This window comes from Medicago truncatula, chromosome 4 (genome assembly GCF_003473485.1).
Source record: "Medicago truncatula cultivar Jemalong A17 chromosome 4, MtrunA17r5.0-ANR, whole genome shotgun sequence".
Lineage (NCBI taxonomy): Eukaryota > Viridiplantae > Streptophyta > Magnoliopsida > Fabales > Fabaceae > Medicago > Medicago truncatula.
This window is the reverse complement of record NC_053045.1, coordinates 58506832-58527285: the sequence shown is the minus strand read 5'-3', so window position 1 is coordinate 58527285 and position 20454 is coordinate 58506832. Positions and strand designations below refer to the sequence as shown.

At 33.9% G+C, this 20454-nt stretch overlaps 2 protein-coding genes across 2 annotated transcripts; one reads left to right on the top strand and one right to left on the bottom strand.

Annotated features, from left to right (window-relative positions):
• Window positions 1–2548: 2548 nt before the first annotated feature.
• LOC11427918 (protein high chlorophyll fluorescent 107) lies at window positions 2549–8958 on the top strand. Its single transcript, XM_024781172.2, has 8 exons — window positions 2549–3111; window positions 3456–3599; window positions 5704–6009; window positions 6116–6175; window positions 6311–6556; window positions 7125–7235; window positions 7334–7510; window positions 8205–8958. The coding sequence occupies exons 1-8, from the start codon at window positions 2581–2583 to the stop codon at window positions 8583–8585; spliced, it is 1956 nt and encodes a 651-aa protein (XP_024636940.1). The 5' UTR covers window positions 2549–2580; the 3' UTR covers window positions 8586–8958.
• A 7618-nt stretch (window positions 8959–16576) lies between these two features.
• LOC11418315 (probable N-acetyltransferase HLS1) lies at window positions 16577–18523 on the bottom strand. The gene is made up of 3 exons (XM_039833726.1): window positions 18149–18523; window positions 17850–17980; window positions 16577–17601 (listed from the first exon to the last, which is right to left on the bottom strand). The coding sequence occupies exons 1-3, from the start codon at window positions 18350–18352 to the stop codon at window positions 16713–16715; spliced, it is 1224 nt and encodes a 407-aa protein (XP_039689660.1). The 5' UTR covers window positions 18353–18523; the 3' UTR covers window positions 16577–16712.
• Window positions 18524–20454: the final 1931 nt, after the last annotated feature.

Below are 20454 nucleotides of genomic sequence, written 5' to 3'. Positions count from 1 at the left end.
ATTCATGTACATTTTCAACTTTTTTTTTTTTTGAGGGAATGTACATTTTCAGCTTAAAATGTTTTACATTGTCAATCAATCTGCTAGATCATAAAATATGTTTCATAAGATATGTTTGATTTTACCAATAAATATGGTTGAAGATATATATATGATTGATTGTAGTTTGTTGAAATTGTAATTGTTTGTAATAATTAAACTTAACCATTTATGTAATGGTTATTGTTGTAGCTTTTAAAGGGAATGTGTTTAGACATTATTTGAAATAGTATGTGAAGTTTTTTTTTGTCGGTAATAGTCTGAAGTTTTTAGCATAATTTACAAAAATAAAGTATTTATTGTTGTGTTTTATACTATGGTAAATTCTATATTTTTTGTCGAAAATAGGGTTAAGATGCTAATCTTTAAACTTTTTTTCTATCATTATTCTTTGATTTTGACATTTTTGCCAACCGGTAGAATTTTGGATGAGATGTTCCCGTGAGTTTAACTCAATTGGTAGGAACATTGCATTATACATGTAGGGGTCAGAGTTCAAACCCGAACACTTAACTTATTTATCTTGCTATTTAAACCAAAAAAATGAATCTTGGATGAGATTTATTTCTATGTATAGATGGTATAATTTTTTTAAATACGCATCCAATTAAATTACACCATGGTGTCATTTTTATAGCTTAATTTCTAAAATATCTCCACAGATATTTATATGGTTTGATTTGATTGAGTGTATATGAAAAAAAGAATAGTGTCATTTCTTTTAATAAAATCAATCATTACAAATGATATATTTATATATGATGTGAAATATGTTATTAATTTTTAGATATTTAAATAACAAATCAAGTAATTAAGCTCGACTCGTAAATAAACTTCACTCAAGTGGTTAATAAATTTAAGATGTATTTAAATCGAACCATGAGGATTATCAAACCTCTTTCCTTTGAAAATTGGAGAGTTAAAAAAATATTTTTTTAAAGAAAATATAATATTTAAATCACATTACCTTTGTTTCCATCGTTTATTGACGGTTTATATATATATATATATATATATATATATATATATATATATACACACACACACACACATGTGCATGTGTGAAAAATGATATTTGTACGATCTTTTTTTATAATTTTTGTAATAATTTTTTCTTTCATAATAGTAATACACATGTTTTTACTTTATCTTTTTATCACTTTGATTTTTATGTTAATATCTTTTTTTCTTCGTAAATTTATAATTGTTTCAAAAATTATCAAACGAATAGTTTTTTTTTTTTTTTAAGATGAGAGGTTCAAACAAATGGTTGTTACACAACTATATATATTTGAAGGATTGATTATACTACATCTCTTCATTCACAAGATCATTTAAATCACGAACCGGAGCACACTTGCCATTCATGAACTTCCACGTGTCACTACAATCTGCTTTTTGGATGATGCTCTCAGCCACACAAGTCATGCAGCTACGTGGATCAGCTCAGATCTACTTCAAATCATAACTTGTTAAACTACCAAATTGCCCTTACACATACATTTCTCAACTTTGAATAAACCCCATTATCAAATAGATTTGCTACAGTTTTGATTCTCTTTTATTTACATTCAAATTTTTGACAGGTATCTCATAATTTATTTCAAAAAGAGATAAAAACAAGTTTTAATAATTTACTTCTCCCTCCATTTTTTGTTGGAGACTATTAAAACTTAAGTCATCTAATATATGAGTAATCTATGATATCTATCAATTATTTAACTCATTCTTAATTTTTTTTTTTAAGAAAACTCATTCTTAATTTTTAACTAGTTTATTATTCGCATTTCAACTCAACATTCTATATTCTCTAAAAAAAAAACTCAACCTTCTATATATAACAATATGCAGGATCAAATGTTTTCCATTTCAACATTTGAATAAAGCAAAGTTTTTTTTTTTTGGTTGTCTTTAAAGAAAAAGTTTTGTTTGGCTTAATTACCTTTTGATCATTTAATTTAATTTAGAGGTTGAAATTGGTCTCATTGATATTTATTTTAGTGAATTTGCTTCTTAAAAAAAAAATTAGTAAAAGTTGATGCGGCATCTTACATGATCTTCATTATAAATTTATAATTGAAATGCATCACAAAACCCTTCTTCTTCTTCGAATCCTAGGATTTCGAACTTTTTTTTTCTTCTCCAAATCATATGACTCAATATAATTCTTCATATTTACTTCAAATTTAAAATTTAAATAATATATTATTTATTTAAAATGTTTCCTTACCATGTCAACTCAATTTAAAGTCACACATGAAGTGATAATAGAAGGACTTAAGATAAAAACATAAAGTAACCATTATTATAAGATAAATAACTAGTATAAGATAAAAACATTAAATAAAAGGATCAAAGTAACCATTCTTTTTAAATTATAGGATCCTCATAGACCTTAAGTTAAAGGAACAAAAAGTACTTAAACTAATGTTTTTTCTTAGTTTATTGTATAATGAAGGGTTATGATGGTAATTGTACATGCTATCTTCTTCCTTCACATTTGGTTTGTAGTTGAGAAACAGTTTAATCCGTTAACCAGAAATGAACTCAATTCCCTCTCCTCCACCTTCTTCATCTCCAAGTTCTACAATTCTCACTCAATCCAAAAACCCTAACTATCTCTTCAAATTCAACCTCAAAGTTCCCATTTTACCCTTCCATTCTTCATCTTCCCACCTCACTGCACATGCACCGTGTTGCACTCTCAGGGACTCAAATTCAGTGTTGGAGAAAAATGCCCCTTCCTCCGAGCAGAGTACCCGAAATTACATTCCACCGAAAGACTCAAACTTTGATGGAACGCTTGTGGTTCGCCGGCCGGAGTTTTCCGGTGAAAACTCCGGTGAGGAGGTGAAAAAGGAGAAGGAAATTGTGAAAGAGGAAGCTAAAGCTTCTTCAATTGATGTTGGGTTAACGACATTTGCGAAGAAGATGCCGATATTTGAACCGGGGAGAGTTGAATCAGACTCCAAAGATAAGCTTTTGACTGTGAATTTGGACTTGGCGTTGTATAAAGCTAAGGTTTTGGCTAGAAACTTTCGTTATGAAGAAGCAGAGGAAATGCTTCTGAAGGTGGGGTGTTTAGTGTTCCCATTTTAAGATTTTCTGAAAATTTTGCTATATTTGAGACGGGTTTTGATTGATTTATTTGAACTTATCCAGTGACATATCGATAAACTGTTTTCAGCTTATTTTCATAAAGTTTTCATGATAGTTTATGAAAACAACTTATACGAACACAATTTGACTTTATTTTAGCTTTTGTTGAAGAAATAACTTGCACATGAGCGGTTAGATGATGAGTGTTCATAATTTATTATTTGTGTTATAGGCACTTAAATAAGCTAATTATCCGAACATGGCATTTGTTTTGTGGTGTGTTTCTTCTGATAACGGGTTTTGTTTGTTCACGGAAGTGTTTAAGCTATTGGCCAGAAGATGGTAGACTTTACGTGGCACTCGGGAAAATTATGATCAAGCAATCTAAAACGAGTCAAGCTAGAGAGATTTATGAGAAGGGTTGCCAGGCTACTCAGGGTGAAAATGCATTCATATGGCAGGTTAGTGTTCAATTCTGTTTTTGCATGTGATGGGTCATGAAGGGACTCCTAAAATACCGGGGATTATCATATTGGGCATTGAGAAACTACCCAGATAGAATTAGACAACACATCTTAACCCAAAATCTTAAGACATTGAGTATATCGGTATACGAGTTATCTCATGTATATCCTACTCAACATCCATTTTTCCATCCAATCCAATGTAAGACTCTTACTCACACTTGACATACCGACAATTTGATATTATGTACTAGAATACGTAAGTATCTGTGAGACTGTTTAGGAGGTTACGACATATCCATAAGATGTTGTTAGTTTATTTCCATTTGCTCTCTAGAATAGTAGCTTACTAAAACTGCTTGTAACTTAATGAAAACAATTTGACTTTCTTTTCGGGTTCGAGCCCCGCTAGTGCTCTTGGAGGAAGGTAAATGTAAATACCTTTGTAAGTGTTCTTTGAGCCTAAATGTCTTCTCTACCTTGGATAAGGGCATCATCCGCTCACCCTAAATTTTATGTAACCAAAAAAAAGTTACTTTATTTTATTTTTGTTATATAAATAGTGTATAAATAAGCGCTTAATTAAGTTGTTTATCCAAACTAGTTGGAAATTGTTAAAGTTAGTTACAAGTTGGTTAGGATTAATTAGTTTAGTTAGAATATTTGTATAAACTGTTCTGATCAACTTTTGTAATTCTATCATTTCCGAAATAAGTAATCTTTCTCTTATCTTATTTTTCTATTTTTTGAGCTCGGCTGTAACATCGCAGACTGCTTTCAGGATTGCCGACTGACCCTACAAACCAACACGAGTCTTTTCAGCACGCTTACCGGGAAACTTCCCAGTAGGTCACCCATCATAAGAATACTCCAAGTCAGGCACGCTTCTTATGGAATCACACGGTATTGGGAGAGGTCTGCTCTGATACCATTTGTAACATCCCAGGGCTGACGAGGGCGGGAGTGGTCGCCAGTGCACAAGGCATGACAATGAGCGGCTTCTGACAACTTCTAGACAAGCCGAATCACATCGGAATGAGAGGGATCCTGAGACCGTGTAGGTATGAGATTACATGGTTGAAGGAAGGCTTATAAGAATTGTTTGGTACTACCTATATCAACACGATGCATCTTCTTTTCGGTAGCTCATTCCATAAGAACTCCACAGTTAAGCGTGTTTGACTTGGAGTATTCTTATGATGGGTGACCTACCGGGGAATTCCCGGTAAACGTGCAAGTGAGGACAAAACACGTTGGAAAGACTCGTGTTGGTTTGTAGGGTCAGTCGGCAATCCTGAAAGCAGTCTGGGATGTTACAAATGGTATCAGAGCAGACCTCTCCCAGTACAGTGTGGTTCGGGGACGAACGAAGCGGAAGCTGGTGGGCATGTAACACCCAAGGCTGACGAGGGCGGGGAGTGGTCGCCGGTGCACAAGGCATGACAATGAGCGGCTCCCGACAACTTCTAGACAAGCCGAATCACATCGGAATGAGAGGGATCCTGAGGCCGTGTAGGTATAGGACTACATGGTTGAAGGAAGGCTTATAAGAATTGTTTGGTACTACCTATATCAACAAGATGCATCTTCTTTTCGGTAGCTCATTCCATAAGAACTCCATAGTTAAGCGTGCTTGACTTGGAGTATTCTTATGATGGGTGACCTACCGGGAAGTTTACCGGTAAGCGTGCGAGTGAGGACAAAATACACTGGAAAGACTCGTGTTGGTTTGTAGGGTCAGTCGGCAATCCTGAAAGCAGTCTGAGATGTTACATCGGTCATGTTTCTCAACGTAATGATCAATCATCGCACTCTTAAACTCAAGCTTATTGGCTAATCAACTGGAATTATTTCATGAAGTACTCAAGTACTACTCATGAAATTTGTAGTATAGCTTAGACATCACATGGCTGTAATATATATTGTTTACTTTACACAGCCTGGCATGCCTAAGGCCTTTGAGGCTGGTACAAGCTAGAACTGTCTTCATCTGGTAACATTAGGAGTGGGCGAGATTGCTTGCAATACTCTGATAATATATTAAATTTTGATTAAACTTGTGTTCTAGTGAAGTTAAGAAGTGAAAGTTCTCTTTGAACAGTGTTGGGCTGTTCTTGAAAAGAAAATGGGAAATGTCAGGAGAGCAAGAGAACTTTTCGATGCCGCAACGGTTGCTGATAAGAAACATGTTGCTGCTTGGCATGGTTGGGCAGTTCTAGAGTTAAAGCAAGGAAATATAACGAAGGCAAGGAATCTGCTTTCGAAAGGTCTTCAATATTGTGGACAGAATGAGTACATATACCAAACACTTGCATTGCTTGAAGCTAAGGCAAATAGATATCAGCAGGCTCGATATTTATTCAATCAGGCCACAAGGTGTAATCCTAAAAGCTGTGCTAGTTGGCTTGTAAGTCACCATCAACCGAGCGACATTGTTTCCGAATCAAACTATTCTGTTATTGTCGATGTTATGCATGCTATCTTATCAAGTCATATTTATTTTTATCTAATAGGCTTGGGCTCAAATGGAGGTGGAACAGGAAAACTATCGTATCGCTAGGAAATTGTTTGAGGTTATATCTAATATTGTCATTTCTATCATATTTCCTTTCTGATTTCCTTGCTTCATAGAACTCAGCAAATTATATTTCATTAGGACTTAGGAATTGAATTGATGCATTACTTATTTTTCTTCTTGTTATGAATAGAATGCAGTGCAAGCGAGTCCTAAAAATAGGTTCGCTTGGCATGTCTGGGGCATTTTTGAAGCTAACCTGGGCAAGATTGACAAGGGAAGAAAACTTCTAAAGATAGGCCATGCTCTAAATCCAAGGGATGCTGTTCTCCTTCAGTCTCTTGCATTAATAGAATACAAACACTCAAGTGCTAATCGTGCTCGTGTTTTGTTCAAGAGAGCGTCTGAATTGGATCCCAAGCATCAACCTGTTTGGTTTGTAAGTGGCTTACTCAGTTGGATTTTACCTATCACTACTATCATTATTCAAGTTCCTGTCCTTTTTATATGGTTTATTGTGAATGAGAAGTGAGCTTGACATGGTGAATAACTTATGTCTTTCTGCAATTACTTTACACTGTTCATATTTTGGTTCCAACTTGAAGGAAGAACCAGTGTTTCAAAATGACTTAATAAGGAACAGAATGTATCATTTATTTTCGACTTTAATTCATGTTTACCGTGGCTTTTCCTCTCATATTTCTCTGGATACTGATTGATGTTTCCATGAATATGCTAATTGAACATGTGTGTGTGTAGTTTTATTTGTTGGTGTGTAATTTTATGAAAAGGAGAATGACTTAGGGCCTGGTTGGCTTGACTTATTTGAGTTTCCTAACTGAAAAGCACTTGTGAAGCTGTTTGGGAGAGTTTATGGAAACACTTAATACATAAGCTTTTTCAGCTTTTTTTCCATAAGCTCTCCAGTAAAGCTTATGAAAACAGTTTGACTTAATTTATATTATGTTTTAGTAATAGCTTATACATAAGCACTTAAATGGTTGCAGGCTTGGGGTTGGATGGAATGGAAGGAAGGAAATTTGAATACTGCTCGAGAATTATACCGAAAAGCTTTATCAATTGATCAGAACAGTGAGAGTGCTGCAAGGTGTCTCCAGGTGACATGCATGCATATGATAAATGTTGCGACAACTTGACTTGAGCCTTTACCTAGCTTGATATTCAATTTTTCGAAATTACTTTTCATATAATGCAGGCATGGGGTGTTCTGGAGCAGAGGGTTGGGAATCTTTTGGCTGCTCGAAGATTGTTTAGATCCTCGTTGAATATAAATTCTCAGAGTTATGTGACATGGATGACATGGGCATCACTGGAGGAAGATCAAGGAAATCCTGTGCGTGCTGAAGAAATTCGTAACCTTTACTTCCAGCAGGTAACTGATATGATTATGGCGTTTATTAATTCATGGGTGATGAGTCGAGATTTGAGAAATTACGCTGTCTACTAGTAATAACAGATAATACATAGTTGTCCTCGTGACTTGTTCGCAGACCATTTTAAATATTGTACTCTAGGGGTGAAAAAGGGTCAGACCGACCGATGGGGACCTATAGCCACCCTACTTCAGGCCTTAAGTCATGCCAGAATATTTTTTAAATAGACAAGACTAAGACTTTTTTAGAACCTATTGAGCTAAAAAGATGTGGAGGGTATGATTTCATTGGATAAGTTAGAGGGAAGGTAAAGTTACATATGAAATGAAAATGCTTTAAAATGTTTCCAATGAACTTCTTTCATAAGCCAAATATGATCATCTATCTATAAGAGAATTTTTCTCTATTAAGAAACCTTATGGTTTTATGTTTTCTAATGCTATTATTCAATCAACACGTCATAATATTTTATGTATCTTGAGAAAAAAAAGCTGGGATGAAAATGTTAGAAATTTTGCTGTGACTTTGAGGCTTGAGTTTTTGCCGAATAATTTTAGAGTCTACAAGACAATGTGCACAAATTTTGAAATACAGTGAAACATGATTAGACCTTATTTATACTGTCATTGTATGGTTATCAATTTAATTAGGAGGGCTGCTAATATTTGAAATGGTATTTGTTGCTTGCAACAGCGCACAGAAGTTGTAGATGATGCTTCGTGGGTTATGGGATTCTTAGATATTTTAGACCCTGCCATTGACAGTTTGAGGAGACTCCTGAAGATGAACCCGAATTCGTTCAACGTGCCACCTGATTCCATGAGAAATATTACCGGATCGAAGAAAAACATGGTTGATTATTCTAGTGAGGATGATGATAATGATGTGGACAATGACAGCGAGTTTGATTTGGATGCTTTCATTATGGACAGGTTATCCATAGATGTGTCCAAGCTGGAAGTTCAACTGGAAACGCCGAAATTTCCTTCTACTAACAAAATTTTGTCTCCAAGAAGGATATGGCGACCAAGTAGTAGAACTGCCAACCAAAGTGTAAGTTCAAAATACAGGTAATAGTTCAGGGTTGAGCCTTGCATAGTACATATCGGTTTCTTGTCAAATTAACTTTGAATAGTTCAGTTGGGCTATTGGGACTTGTTCTGTTTGTTGAGGCTGTTTTGCAGCCTTGGACCCAAAAAATAGTCATATCACATAGAACACATGAGATATCTTGCCCTATGCTGAACAAGGACAAGAAATAATTTAATGTAAACACAGTATACTAATGAGAGATAGTATTGCATTGTATTCAAGGGAAAAAACTTGTTCTGGGCAAGGCTGTCTTCAAAATAAACAAGGTAAATGTATTCACCTTATAGATTTTTGTAAGTTAAGATTATGATGAAGGTTAAACTGTTGATAAAATATACTGCAACAAGTTCACTTTAGAATATTTTTGTCTTCAAGATATATCTACTTTGAAAGCGGTGCATATCTGATTAGCGATTACATGTAATGGTGAGAGAAAAGCAATATTAATAGCCAAAAAACAAGTAGCAGTAGGATCCAAAGTGAAATGGGTAACTTGTGTTGAATTGGAAGGTTCAACAACTCTTTACAACCAGAGGAGATAGCCTAATGTAATAGAATTTCAAGCTTTGGTGTTAACCTTTAGTTTCCAGGGGAAGAGGACACTAGTAATCGAGTTCGGTTGGGGGTAAGTAAAAAAACTTGTCAATCAAACTCAAGTTCTCCTAGACAATTCTTCATTTGGTGAAGCTCATTAGCCATTTGAACCCAATTGCTAGTTAGTCTCATAAAATTTGCATCTTAGCTTGAAAATTATACAATATTATTAAGGAAAATATTGATGGACACCCCTTCCGCCCAATCTGCACCCCTTCTCTCTCTTGATTTTGGAATATGTTGTGTGTACTGTACACCCCATAAGATAGTAAGTGAACTTGATGGCTAAATTTGGCAGGTGCACCAAACCGTTTTCAAGTAATAAATTAGTAAGTAAAATTGTCTCCACATGCATTGTCGTTTCAACTAGACAACTAGCTAAACTTATTAATACAATAAATAAAAGCAAATAAATGGTAGGAGTTTGCAAGTTTGATTTAATTACGCAAAACATTTGAGTTGATTAGGGAAATTTAAAAAGTTGTGGTGTTCAAATATCATTGTTGCTTGATTTTTCCTCTTTCCCTCTCCTTGTTTTATGCCTTGGAGAGGGAGAGTGTGGGACCCACCCAAAGTGTAAATAAGATGGAAATATCACAACCCTTGTTCTCCATTCAAACATCAATATAATAAATTTATGCACTCCCAAATCCCAAAGAAAATCATTTTCGTTAAAAGTGATAAATATTTGCTGTACTTGCCATTGATTTTGGTCTTGTCTATGTGCCATTTGTATTATAATTATCTCCGGTGAATGATTCCATGCATGATAACTGTACGGCTTGATACGGGGTGTAGCAGGCCACTAGCAGCAGCAAACATCATCCCATAACATATTTAAACTAAATATAGAAATGATATCAGTTAACTAGCTAGTAAAGAGAAATCAAAATACGATGAGTTGAAACTGATACTTATATGTTCTAAACAAACTAACCGAACCAACCAATTGAAATAGTTGAAGTGTAATATGTACCACAAATATTTTCTAAAAAGCATTTTATACAATGATATTAATTTTGCACAAAATATTTAAATTTAAAGTCTCATAGGTGAGATAAGGTCTAATATGTATCCAAATTAATTTTTGCTAACCACTCCTTTCCTTAAGAAAAATGATCCCATTTCGATGGAGACAAATTGACCTCACGGTAAACAAACAAATCAAAGACGAATTTTCCTCTTCTTTTTGCCCCTAAATAGAGAACAGAATTGTGCAAAGTGATTTACACCATAGTTGAAGAAACTCATGGCACGCTATGTTACGATCATTATGGAAGGCTAGGAACAATCACATTTTCAATAATAGTGTGGTGTCAGCGACAAAAGTCATGGATAAAACAAAGGTGTTGGCATGGCGTTGGTTTTTAGTACGTTTGGCGAAGAACCAGTGCCTCTATTATGAATGGTTATGGGACCCTATTAGTTGCTTGGCAGGATAGCAGGTGGAGTTTAGCTAGTTCTTGAGACAGGAGGCTGTGGTTTTGGTTGTATTGTCTGCATAAGTTTTTCTTTCTGCTGCATCTTGGACAGTTGTTTTCGGCTGCTGTACCTTGCTCATTGCAGGTTTTGTTTGGATGTGTGGAATTGGTTTTTCTAGTCAGCTGCAGGTTTTTGATTTTGCAAGTGAATGACTTTTTGTTATGTTTAAGTCTGCTACTACTCTTAATTTAAGGGGATATGGTGGCTGTTTCTTTTGTAGTAGATGCATGGTGCCTAGTTATCTTGGGTGGTGTGAGTTATATCAGTTTGGTTTTATGCACAGGGCTCTGTTGCCAGTGTGCTTTTGTTTTATAGATGTGGGTTTGTTAGCCTTGGTTTCTCACCTGCAGCGGCGTATATTTTGAGTATTACTTTTCCCACCCTATAGGATTCTCGCGCGCCCTGCGTTTTTTCGAAAAATGCCTTTGAGGTTTCCGGATTTAGTAATCCGGAACGGTGTTTTCCTTTGTTAAAGAGTGAAAAAAATGAGTTACGGATTTTTCCGGATTTTGTAATCCGGAAATCTCAAAAAATGGGGCGCGTTACATGATTTTCCTAAACACCCTTTTTTTCATGGTGCTGATGCAATCCGGATTACGTAATCCAGACAGCACCATCACCAATTCTTGTGTAAACAGAGGGTGTGATTGCTGGAGCTAAGGTAGTTGTTGCTACTATTGCCACTGCCATTCCAGCTTTAACCACTCCTTCCAGTTGCATTTCTTTCTAGAAGTATTGAGTCCTTAAAAGTTCTTCAAAAATTCAAATGCATCTAGAAGCCATTAAAATTATACGTAAAGAAGTGTTGGATTTAAACTTGTATTGTCCCCTTTACCACTTTGTAGCACATTATTCTGTTTTTTTTTCCTTTTTTACTGTTGTATATATTTTGCTCTAATCTTTCGTGAAAGTCTTGCTTGGGCACATACCCAACACCTCAATTTTGGGCACATACTCACATAAAACTAACAAAATTAAATAAAAAGTATTTAGTCATATCAATTGATATATTATAATTTTATTTTTTATTAACTTTTTATTGCTTTTGTGTGTGTGCCCAAAATTGAGGTGTTAGGTTTGTGCCCAACCAAGACTTTCTCCTAATCTTTCTTTCTCTTTGTTGCTTCCTAAATCTTTCTTCCAATCCCTCTTTAATGATGTTCTGTTCTGTACTAAAGTTTAGATTCTCAGTAAAGCAATCTGTTTTATTTACCATTTTGGTTCTCCCAATTTGAGTTTACCCGATCTCAGTAATAATAGATTGAGGGGTTTTCGGGAGTTTATTGATAAACAAAAGACAAAGCATCATTACATGAGCAAAACCCATCTTTAAAATGGTGAAAATGGTTTCTATCTCTTGCAATTTTTTCATGGTGCTGATGCAATCCGGAATACGTAATCCGGACTGCAAATGGGCATTTTTGGAAATTTTACAAGACGCGCGAGAAATACGGTGGGAAAAGTAATACTCATATTTTTTTTTTGGCTTTTAATCCATCTACAAGTAGGAAAACAGACATTGAAGGAAATGATGGTTTGTAACAAGTGAGTCGCAACTTTCATCTTATAAGTCAGTTTTGTAATCAATGAGTTAGATTCAACTTCAATTTTAAGATTATATTATAATCTAAAAAACTATTGAGTCAATCGCTATCAAATCAATCAGATCACAATCCATATCTCAGTTTCTAATCCTGAGGAGAGGGTGTTAAAAGTCGAGAGAAGCAATAGCATGTGTTTATAAGTGATGAGTGATCTTCACCTTTTTATTTTTTTCTGAACAAGAGTGATTTTCACCTTATTTCATTTTTGTGGTTGACTTTGTTTACTTACCAAAAGAATATGTTAAAATGAATGAGATTATATATAATTTCTGAAATAAGCTTACTTAAAAGGTGAACAAATTATTATTACTATTGTTATTAAGTTATTTTCAAATACATCAAATATGAATCACAAGAAAAATTAAAGTTTATTTGCTCTTGCATAAAATATAAGTTTTAATTTTAAAAATAAGTGTGTACTTCCTCCGGTCTTAAATGTGGGAAAAAAAAAACACATCAATTAAGAAAATGAATTGATTACATTGAAATCATGTTAAAAAATGTATAACTTTCCAATTTTGCCCTTGTTATGTTTTAGTAATAATTAATAAAAGTGACTTTTGAACTCATGGAGATAGGGTAAAATTGGAATAGTAGCATTTATTAGGTTGCTTTTACTATACTTTTTCTTACATTTGAGACCAAAATTTTTTTTGTTTTTTTCCCTACATTTGAGATCGGAGGGAGTATAATATAGACCTCGTGAAAAGAATTCAAGAGTAAACTCTTGCTCTTTTTAGTAAATTTAAATAATATAATTATTTCTTTTTTTTACTAAAAAAGATCATGGTCCAGGTTTAGACATTCTTGTTAGACAAATTCTTCAAAAGTTTTGTATAATGGGCTGTTTCGTCTTTAGATTTTACAATAATAATTGTTTTGGTATGGGTTGACATCCAACCACTCTGTTCTAAAAGTCTCCTTGCTAAAGGAGTCCACGGGACCGTGGCTTAGGAGCGAACAAATCCAAAGGAGAACAACCAACAGGCTTGTGGCGCATGAGCACGCATACCAAAGATGAATAATCAACAAGGTTTGTGGCACAGAAGTACACAGTATCAAAGGTGAAGCACCAGTAAGGTTTGTGGCACATAAGCACACAAACCAAAGGTGAACAACCAGCACGGTATATGGCACCCTAAACCTTCACTATATATATTGGCTGATACGCCGCCTAGAATCAAGTAAGTTCACTTTACACATATATGTCTACCGCCCCACGTCGTTCATAGGGTAGACCTAGACTTTCGATATTGATATGGCTAAAATATCAAAGAAAATATAAATATTAATCAATCGTACTTATGCCACATTAAGTACATCAGCAAAAATGGCTTAGGCATGACACGCTGATTTTTAAAGCATTATCTACCGCTAGGCCAAGTTAGAACATGCAAATCATACAACATATATTGTATATAGTGAATTATTTCAGTCTAGTATATAAAAAAAATGAGTAATAATCAGGTGCGGCTATAGCCACACTCAGCCATACGGTGGGTCCGCCCCTGATCGCTCACTAACTTAAGTGTCGGAGCACGTGCAAGTACACCACTCTCATTCGTTCAGAGAAGAAGGTCGCATGCGACAGAAAAGAAGACAATGACGGACATAAGTGTCCTATCCAAAAGTCATTCAATGTCATCAACTCAAAGATCTCAAGTCTGAAGTGATCGATAACAAATATTTGCATAAGTAATAAAAGAACAATTTGATCATTTAAAATGTAATAAGAGTAGTTTTTTATTAGAAAAAGAAAAGGAAAGCGTTTTCATTTATTATCCTGGTAAACTTGAGCATTTCATCTTTAAAAATGTATAATAACATTTATACACTAATTTCCTGACAGAAAATATGATATAACTTTTTTATTTTTTTATTTTTAAGGATGATATAACTTTTGTTAGAAGTTCGTATTATACATGTGCATTTTTTTTAAAAGATTTTTTGAAAGAATGAAACATATGCATGTGTGTGTATTGTAAATTTGAGTTATGTGTATGAGATGTTCATGAATCTGTTCGGGTATGAGAAAAGTCTAAAACACAAGAAATAATAATATCTTCATATTCATATTGAGTTAAGAGCAAAGTACATTTACAAATGATTGAAATACTATGTATATCTTGTCTCAAAAACTTAAGATATTGACTATAAATAAATTTGCACTTGCTCGATATCCTCTTCGTTTTCGTCCAATATAAGATTTTTTTTCCTCATACTTGATAATCCAATATATATTTCTTTTGAATAAAATCCAATAAAATTAAATACACATCCTTATAAAATATAGTATCATGCTTTTAATTTTGAGTTTATTGTGAAACTATTTATTTTTCTTCTAAAATTGTCTATTCAATCCATTATTTTTTTCTTTATGTAAACTAAGACCTTAGTGAGAACTATTCTTATATGATTAAAAATGATTATGGTGTGATTATTTTAAAATATCAATTATTTAATTGTGTAAAGAAATATAATTGCATATAAAATAGTTTAAGTGACGTTACACTAAAACTTGGTATCAACATTATATGTTTGTGTGGGGATATTTTTTTAATAAATAAGTTAGTTGATTGGATGAAAAAAAAATTAAATTGTAAATATAATAGTTTAAATAAAAGATAGAATTATAAGGAAAAACTATACCTAAATTTTGTATCCCTTTATATATATAAAGGTAAAATCTCAAACCAAATACATCAACACTCAGTATCTGAATACACGGCACAAAAGAAAAAGAAAAAACACATCAACGATTGAAACAAAAACAACAAAACCACCCGAGGGAAGAGAAACTCCTAAGAAAAGTTGGAACTCCACCCTCCAAGAAAGAGAGACAAGAAATACCCACAAGATGGGATAGTTCAAACAAGACAACAACCTCGCACCCACCACCAAACAACAGCACCAAAACCAACACCACCACAAGACCTTATTGGGTCCATCGCATGACAGATTACACCTCTCACTCATAGAAGGAGCAAAAGCTAGCATGATACTTTGCAAAGAATCACTTTCAGGCTGATAAATTCACCATGTCTACCAAGCGCTCAGCCGAAATCGAGCCCACAACAAAGATATGATCATTACGTGAGATCTAGATGTACCATATGTCATATAGAGACTTGCAAGTCTTAACCTCACTCTCTTTTCGGCCCCCAAACCCAAAAAATACTCAAAATGCCCAACCAGACCACGAGGAGACACCAACTCTCACCCCATTATCATATAATGCAAAAGGAGATTGAGATTACAAGAGACAAAAAGTGCTCCATCGTACCGACTCCACTGTAACTCCCACAAAACACACACCCTGCAGTCCCTAGAGCCAACACCGCCCGTGTCTAAGGAGGTTCTTCTACGACGACACACAATCGTGAAGGAGTTGTCAAGAAAAACCAGTCACCTTTGAAGGCGCCAACGACCTCAACACATTGGCTAAGGTTGAAACCACCGCGCACCTCCACAACCCTCATCGGGGGGCTGCATAGGCCGACTTAACCGAAAACTTGGCACCTGGATCAAGGATCCACGACCAGCTGTCCGCCAAATCGGATCAAGCATTATTTTTTTGTTAAATATGTTTAAATAAGATTCTTGTTCAAAAAAAATGTTTAAATAAGATTCTTTTTATTTTTCAACGCACTTATTTGTTTAATCAAGTGACACATACCAATTAACCACCATGCATCTTATGGGATAACAAAAAGGGGAATGAGCATATGCATCATCTCATTAAGATTCGTATAATTTAGCATATATAGCTCGAAGTATACTAGCTAGCGAGTGCTTTTTGTCGACTTATAATATATGTTTTTTTTTTAAAGAGACTTATAATATATGTATATAACGTTACTGTATTAAACCTAAATGTTTAGTTTAGAAAAAGTTAATTGTATACGGAAGTAGGTTATAAATTTCTCCTGGCATGCATGATGCCAGTATGCCACAATGTGTACGATACCATTGTGGAATTATTGCCGTCCCTGCATTTTAGAGATACCTGAGCCGAATCACCAGCTTTATCTTTATAGGTATACACAATAGGTGAATCTCAGCAAATCCAACTGATATATTTTCTTTTCCTTTCTAATACATTATCTTTGTGTTGTCTTGATGTATATGACTTCACATTGTCGATCATTTAATTAAGTTTGTCCAGATATTATAAAAAAATATAGAATGGATGAAAAATCTTGAAAATTATTTTGATGATGATGATTTGTCATCAATATAGATTCGAAAATTTGAAAAGACATGAATGAAGTACTACGACTCAATTATCAACCATCATAAATATGCTTTCATTTCAGATAAAGGAAAAAAGATACAATGATTTCTTCAAGAAAAAGAAAAAAAAAATACAAGAATGATCAATCATGTCAACCACAACGATAATTTTCATCACTTTATTATTAAAACCTAGCTAAAAATCCCTAGGATCAACAAACACATTCCCGAGTTGTCTCTTCATCACCTCCACCAATTCATCATTTTCATCATCACTGTGATTTCCAAGTCTTTTTGTGTACCACATATCATCAATACACGACATAGAATCAATTTTAGGAACATGGTTTACAAGTGGATCACCAAACCCTAACTCAGTTATAACAACCCTACACTCCTTTAATTTTTCTCCTAATCTTGATGTAAACCTCCATATTGATTCCATTAGCCCACCAAGATTCTCTCCCTCTCCATGAAGTCCATAAAGAAAAAGAAACCCAAATGTACTGTTGTTACACATTGAGTCAAACATTCTCAAACAAGGACATATTTTGTCCTTTGCATGATTTAATGTCGCATGAAGAAACCTAAGTGGTTGAAATAATTTTGTTTTAACTTGAAGGTTATTGTCACAAGCTTCACAAGTATTCCATAAACTGAAAATGATCCATGATGAGCTTGTTGTACTTTTATGGGTAATAATGTCTTCAATGTTGAGTTTGAAGCCTTCATCTTTGTAATAACTAACCCAAGTTCCTAGGCTGAGTTTTTCTTTGAGAATAATGTCCATATCTAATGGATACAACTCTTTGGTTTTCAAGATTCTTGTGTAGAAGGAAATTGCTTGGTCTATACTTATCTTGTCAATTTTGACATCCTTCTTAGAAATGTGGTTTGTTGGGAAACTAGTTGGTGGATGGAGAAATATGATGAGTGAGGTGAAATTGAAATAGTTGCATTTGTTGGTGAATAGGTTTTTAGAGGCATTGTTATTCTTTTCTGTGGCTAGGAAGGCATAATCAGCACCATTTGTTAGCATCCACTCTTCAATTGAGGTCACAAGTTTTAGTCCAACTCCCTTTCTCCTGCGCAGTAAATTTAATGTAATGTGGTGTATTTTGTATATCATTCAGTTCAATTCAACACGACTAATGAAATCATAAGCTCAAAGAAAGAGTTCGTATGGTTTTAAATTGCAGTCTGCGACCACAAAATAGTTACGGATAACTTTAATGTCTCTAACAGCATATTGCAATTGCAAATTTGATTGTATTGACTGCACTTCTCATACCTTAACTGCAATGTAACCGCAATTTAAACCATGATAAATTACCTGTGTATAGGAGAGACTCTAAGGCCTAGTATACAACCCATCTTGAAGAGTGATCCAGAAGGAGTTTGCACACTTTTAATGCATCCTTTAACAACTCCAACAAGCTCCTTGCTTTCAACCATCTCAGCTACCTGCAGGCCATTATGTATCATCATCATCATATATATATAATCAGAATATAATATATATATATATATATATATATATATATATATATATATATTTGACCAGTAAAGTAGATTTGAAAGAGTATTTGATGAAAAGAGGAAAATGAAAGATATTTTATAGTAGTTACACACCAACATAACATGAAGGGGATAGAACCTAATCCTAGATAAAGGGTCACCATTACTCATCATGTTGGTGAAAATAGAGAAACCCTTTTTAGTAGTCCCATTAATCTCAGTACAGTTCCTTTCAAGCTTCCCCACCACTTTAACGTCTCTATCTTCATCAAACTCTCTTATAACAACCTTGCTCTCTATACTGTATGTGTCAGCCATTCTTCTCCCTAAAAAGAAGCTAGCTAGCTACTTGTTTTGGATAAGAAAAGAAGCTAGCAAGTGATTATGTAATATAATAGATATATAAGGTAAAGTGGGAAGTTGGAAAAGAAATAATTCTCCTGGGATTGGATCTTTCTTGAATATTGGGGCTCTCACTCCTATCAACTCATATGGTGTCCTTATATATGGTGAAAATTAATTGTTTATTACAATACTAGTTTCTCTTAGTAAAAAGGCTGACAATGTTTGTTACAATCGTTATCATTAGGACAATTTTTTCATAAGAAAATAATTCTTCAACATCCAAAATCATTCTATCATTAGAAAAAGAAAGAATCAAAGAGGATAAAATGATAAACATGATAGGTTGATGATTGATTGGAAGATAGATAGAGAAAATGGGGAATAAATTTCCTCCAATGGTAATCTATCGAGTTTTTTTTTTTTTTTTCTTTTTCATTTTGAGCATCTATACCATTAAACAATTTATCTCTTTTGATTTCTTAATTTCGTTCTCTATATTTATTTTTTTCAATGGTCGTGTTTTCACTGGATCATGCGGTCATTGAAGAGAATCCACTTCTGAAAAAAAAATATATATGTTAAATGAATGTTAAAAAAGTAAGAGGTGTACAAATATAATTGTTCTTTTTCAAAATAACAAAGATGGAAGAAAGAAAAAGGGGTAATAGTCACTTTGATCCTCGGATGTGTAATGGATGGTCACAATCGTTTCTCAATGTATCAAAATTTTAAAATAGTTCATGACTATTTTGTTAGTCAAAATAGTTTATGATGTTAAAATATTTCATTATATTGTCATATTCGTCTTTCAATATACTTACTTATTATCATATCAATCCTTATAAGTATTTATTTATTGTCATTTCAGTCTCTATATAAAAAGAGTTATTGTGAGCATTGAAAGATTATTTTAGCGTCAATGACTATTGACTAACATAGTGCACAATCAGAGACTATTTTGAAATTTTAATACATTGGGGTACTATTATGGCTAATCATTACACATTCAGGAACCAAAATGATTATTACCCTAAAAAAATAGTTTCTACACAAACCTACATACTTCCATCCTAATTTGTAAGGCTTTTTTGGGGACTTTATTTTGTATCGGAATAGTATTCCCCTAATTGAGGCTAAGGGATTATAGGGATAGCACTTGGGTGACATTGGTGACATTCGTCAATCACAATGCTTGTGTTTCTCTCTCTTTCACAAGCATTGTGACATTGTGATTGGCCAATGTCACCCAACTCTATGTCACCCAAGTGCTACCCGGCAGTGGCGGAGCCAAGAATTTTATAGAGCCTGGGCAAAAAAAAATTGCAAAACGTTACTTCCTTCCTGCGAATAATTTTATAATTCCTGCGGATTATTTCACATTTCCTACGGATCCTAAAATATCCTTGGCAAAATCTGCAGGAAATGTGTTTCCTGCAAAATTTACGCAAACATCCGCAGGAAAAGCTAAAAGTTCTAGTAATGGCTGGGCTTGCTACAAAGAAAGTTGGAGCTGAGCCTGGGCCAGTGCCCAGGCTAGCTGGGGGGTGGCTCCGCCCCTGCTACCCGGGATTATAGGGTCTCTCAACCCTCAAGTACGTGGCATAGAAAGAGATATATCATTTTATTTAAACTTACTAAAATGGCAAATTATATGGTACATCCAATATATTTGAGTGTACCGGTACACTCACTCTTTAAATTAATAGTTAAATGAGTTGTTTTTTGAAGAAAAATATTGTTTTTTATCACTTATAATTATAATAACTAAATCTTATTCATCAAAAGTGTCAACGAAATAAAATTAATTTTTTTTGAATTTTTATCACTCATAATTGAGAACATCGATTATTTTTTACGATAATATGTAAAAAAAATTATTATGATTCTTATAAACAATGAAATGATGTTTTTTCTTACGAAATGATATTCTATAAAATATAAATATTAAAAAATAGATATTTCTTACATGAAAAATGATCGTTAATTTATAAAATTATGAAGCGAGAGTACCGATACACCTCACTACCGTAGAAGTTCCCAACTAAAATTGGTAATGGATCTACATTTAAATAGTC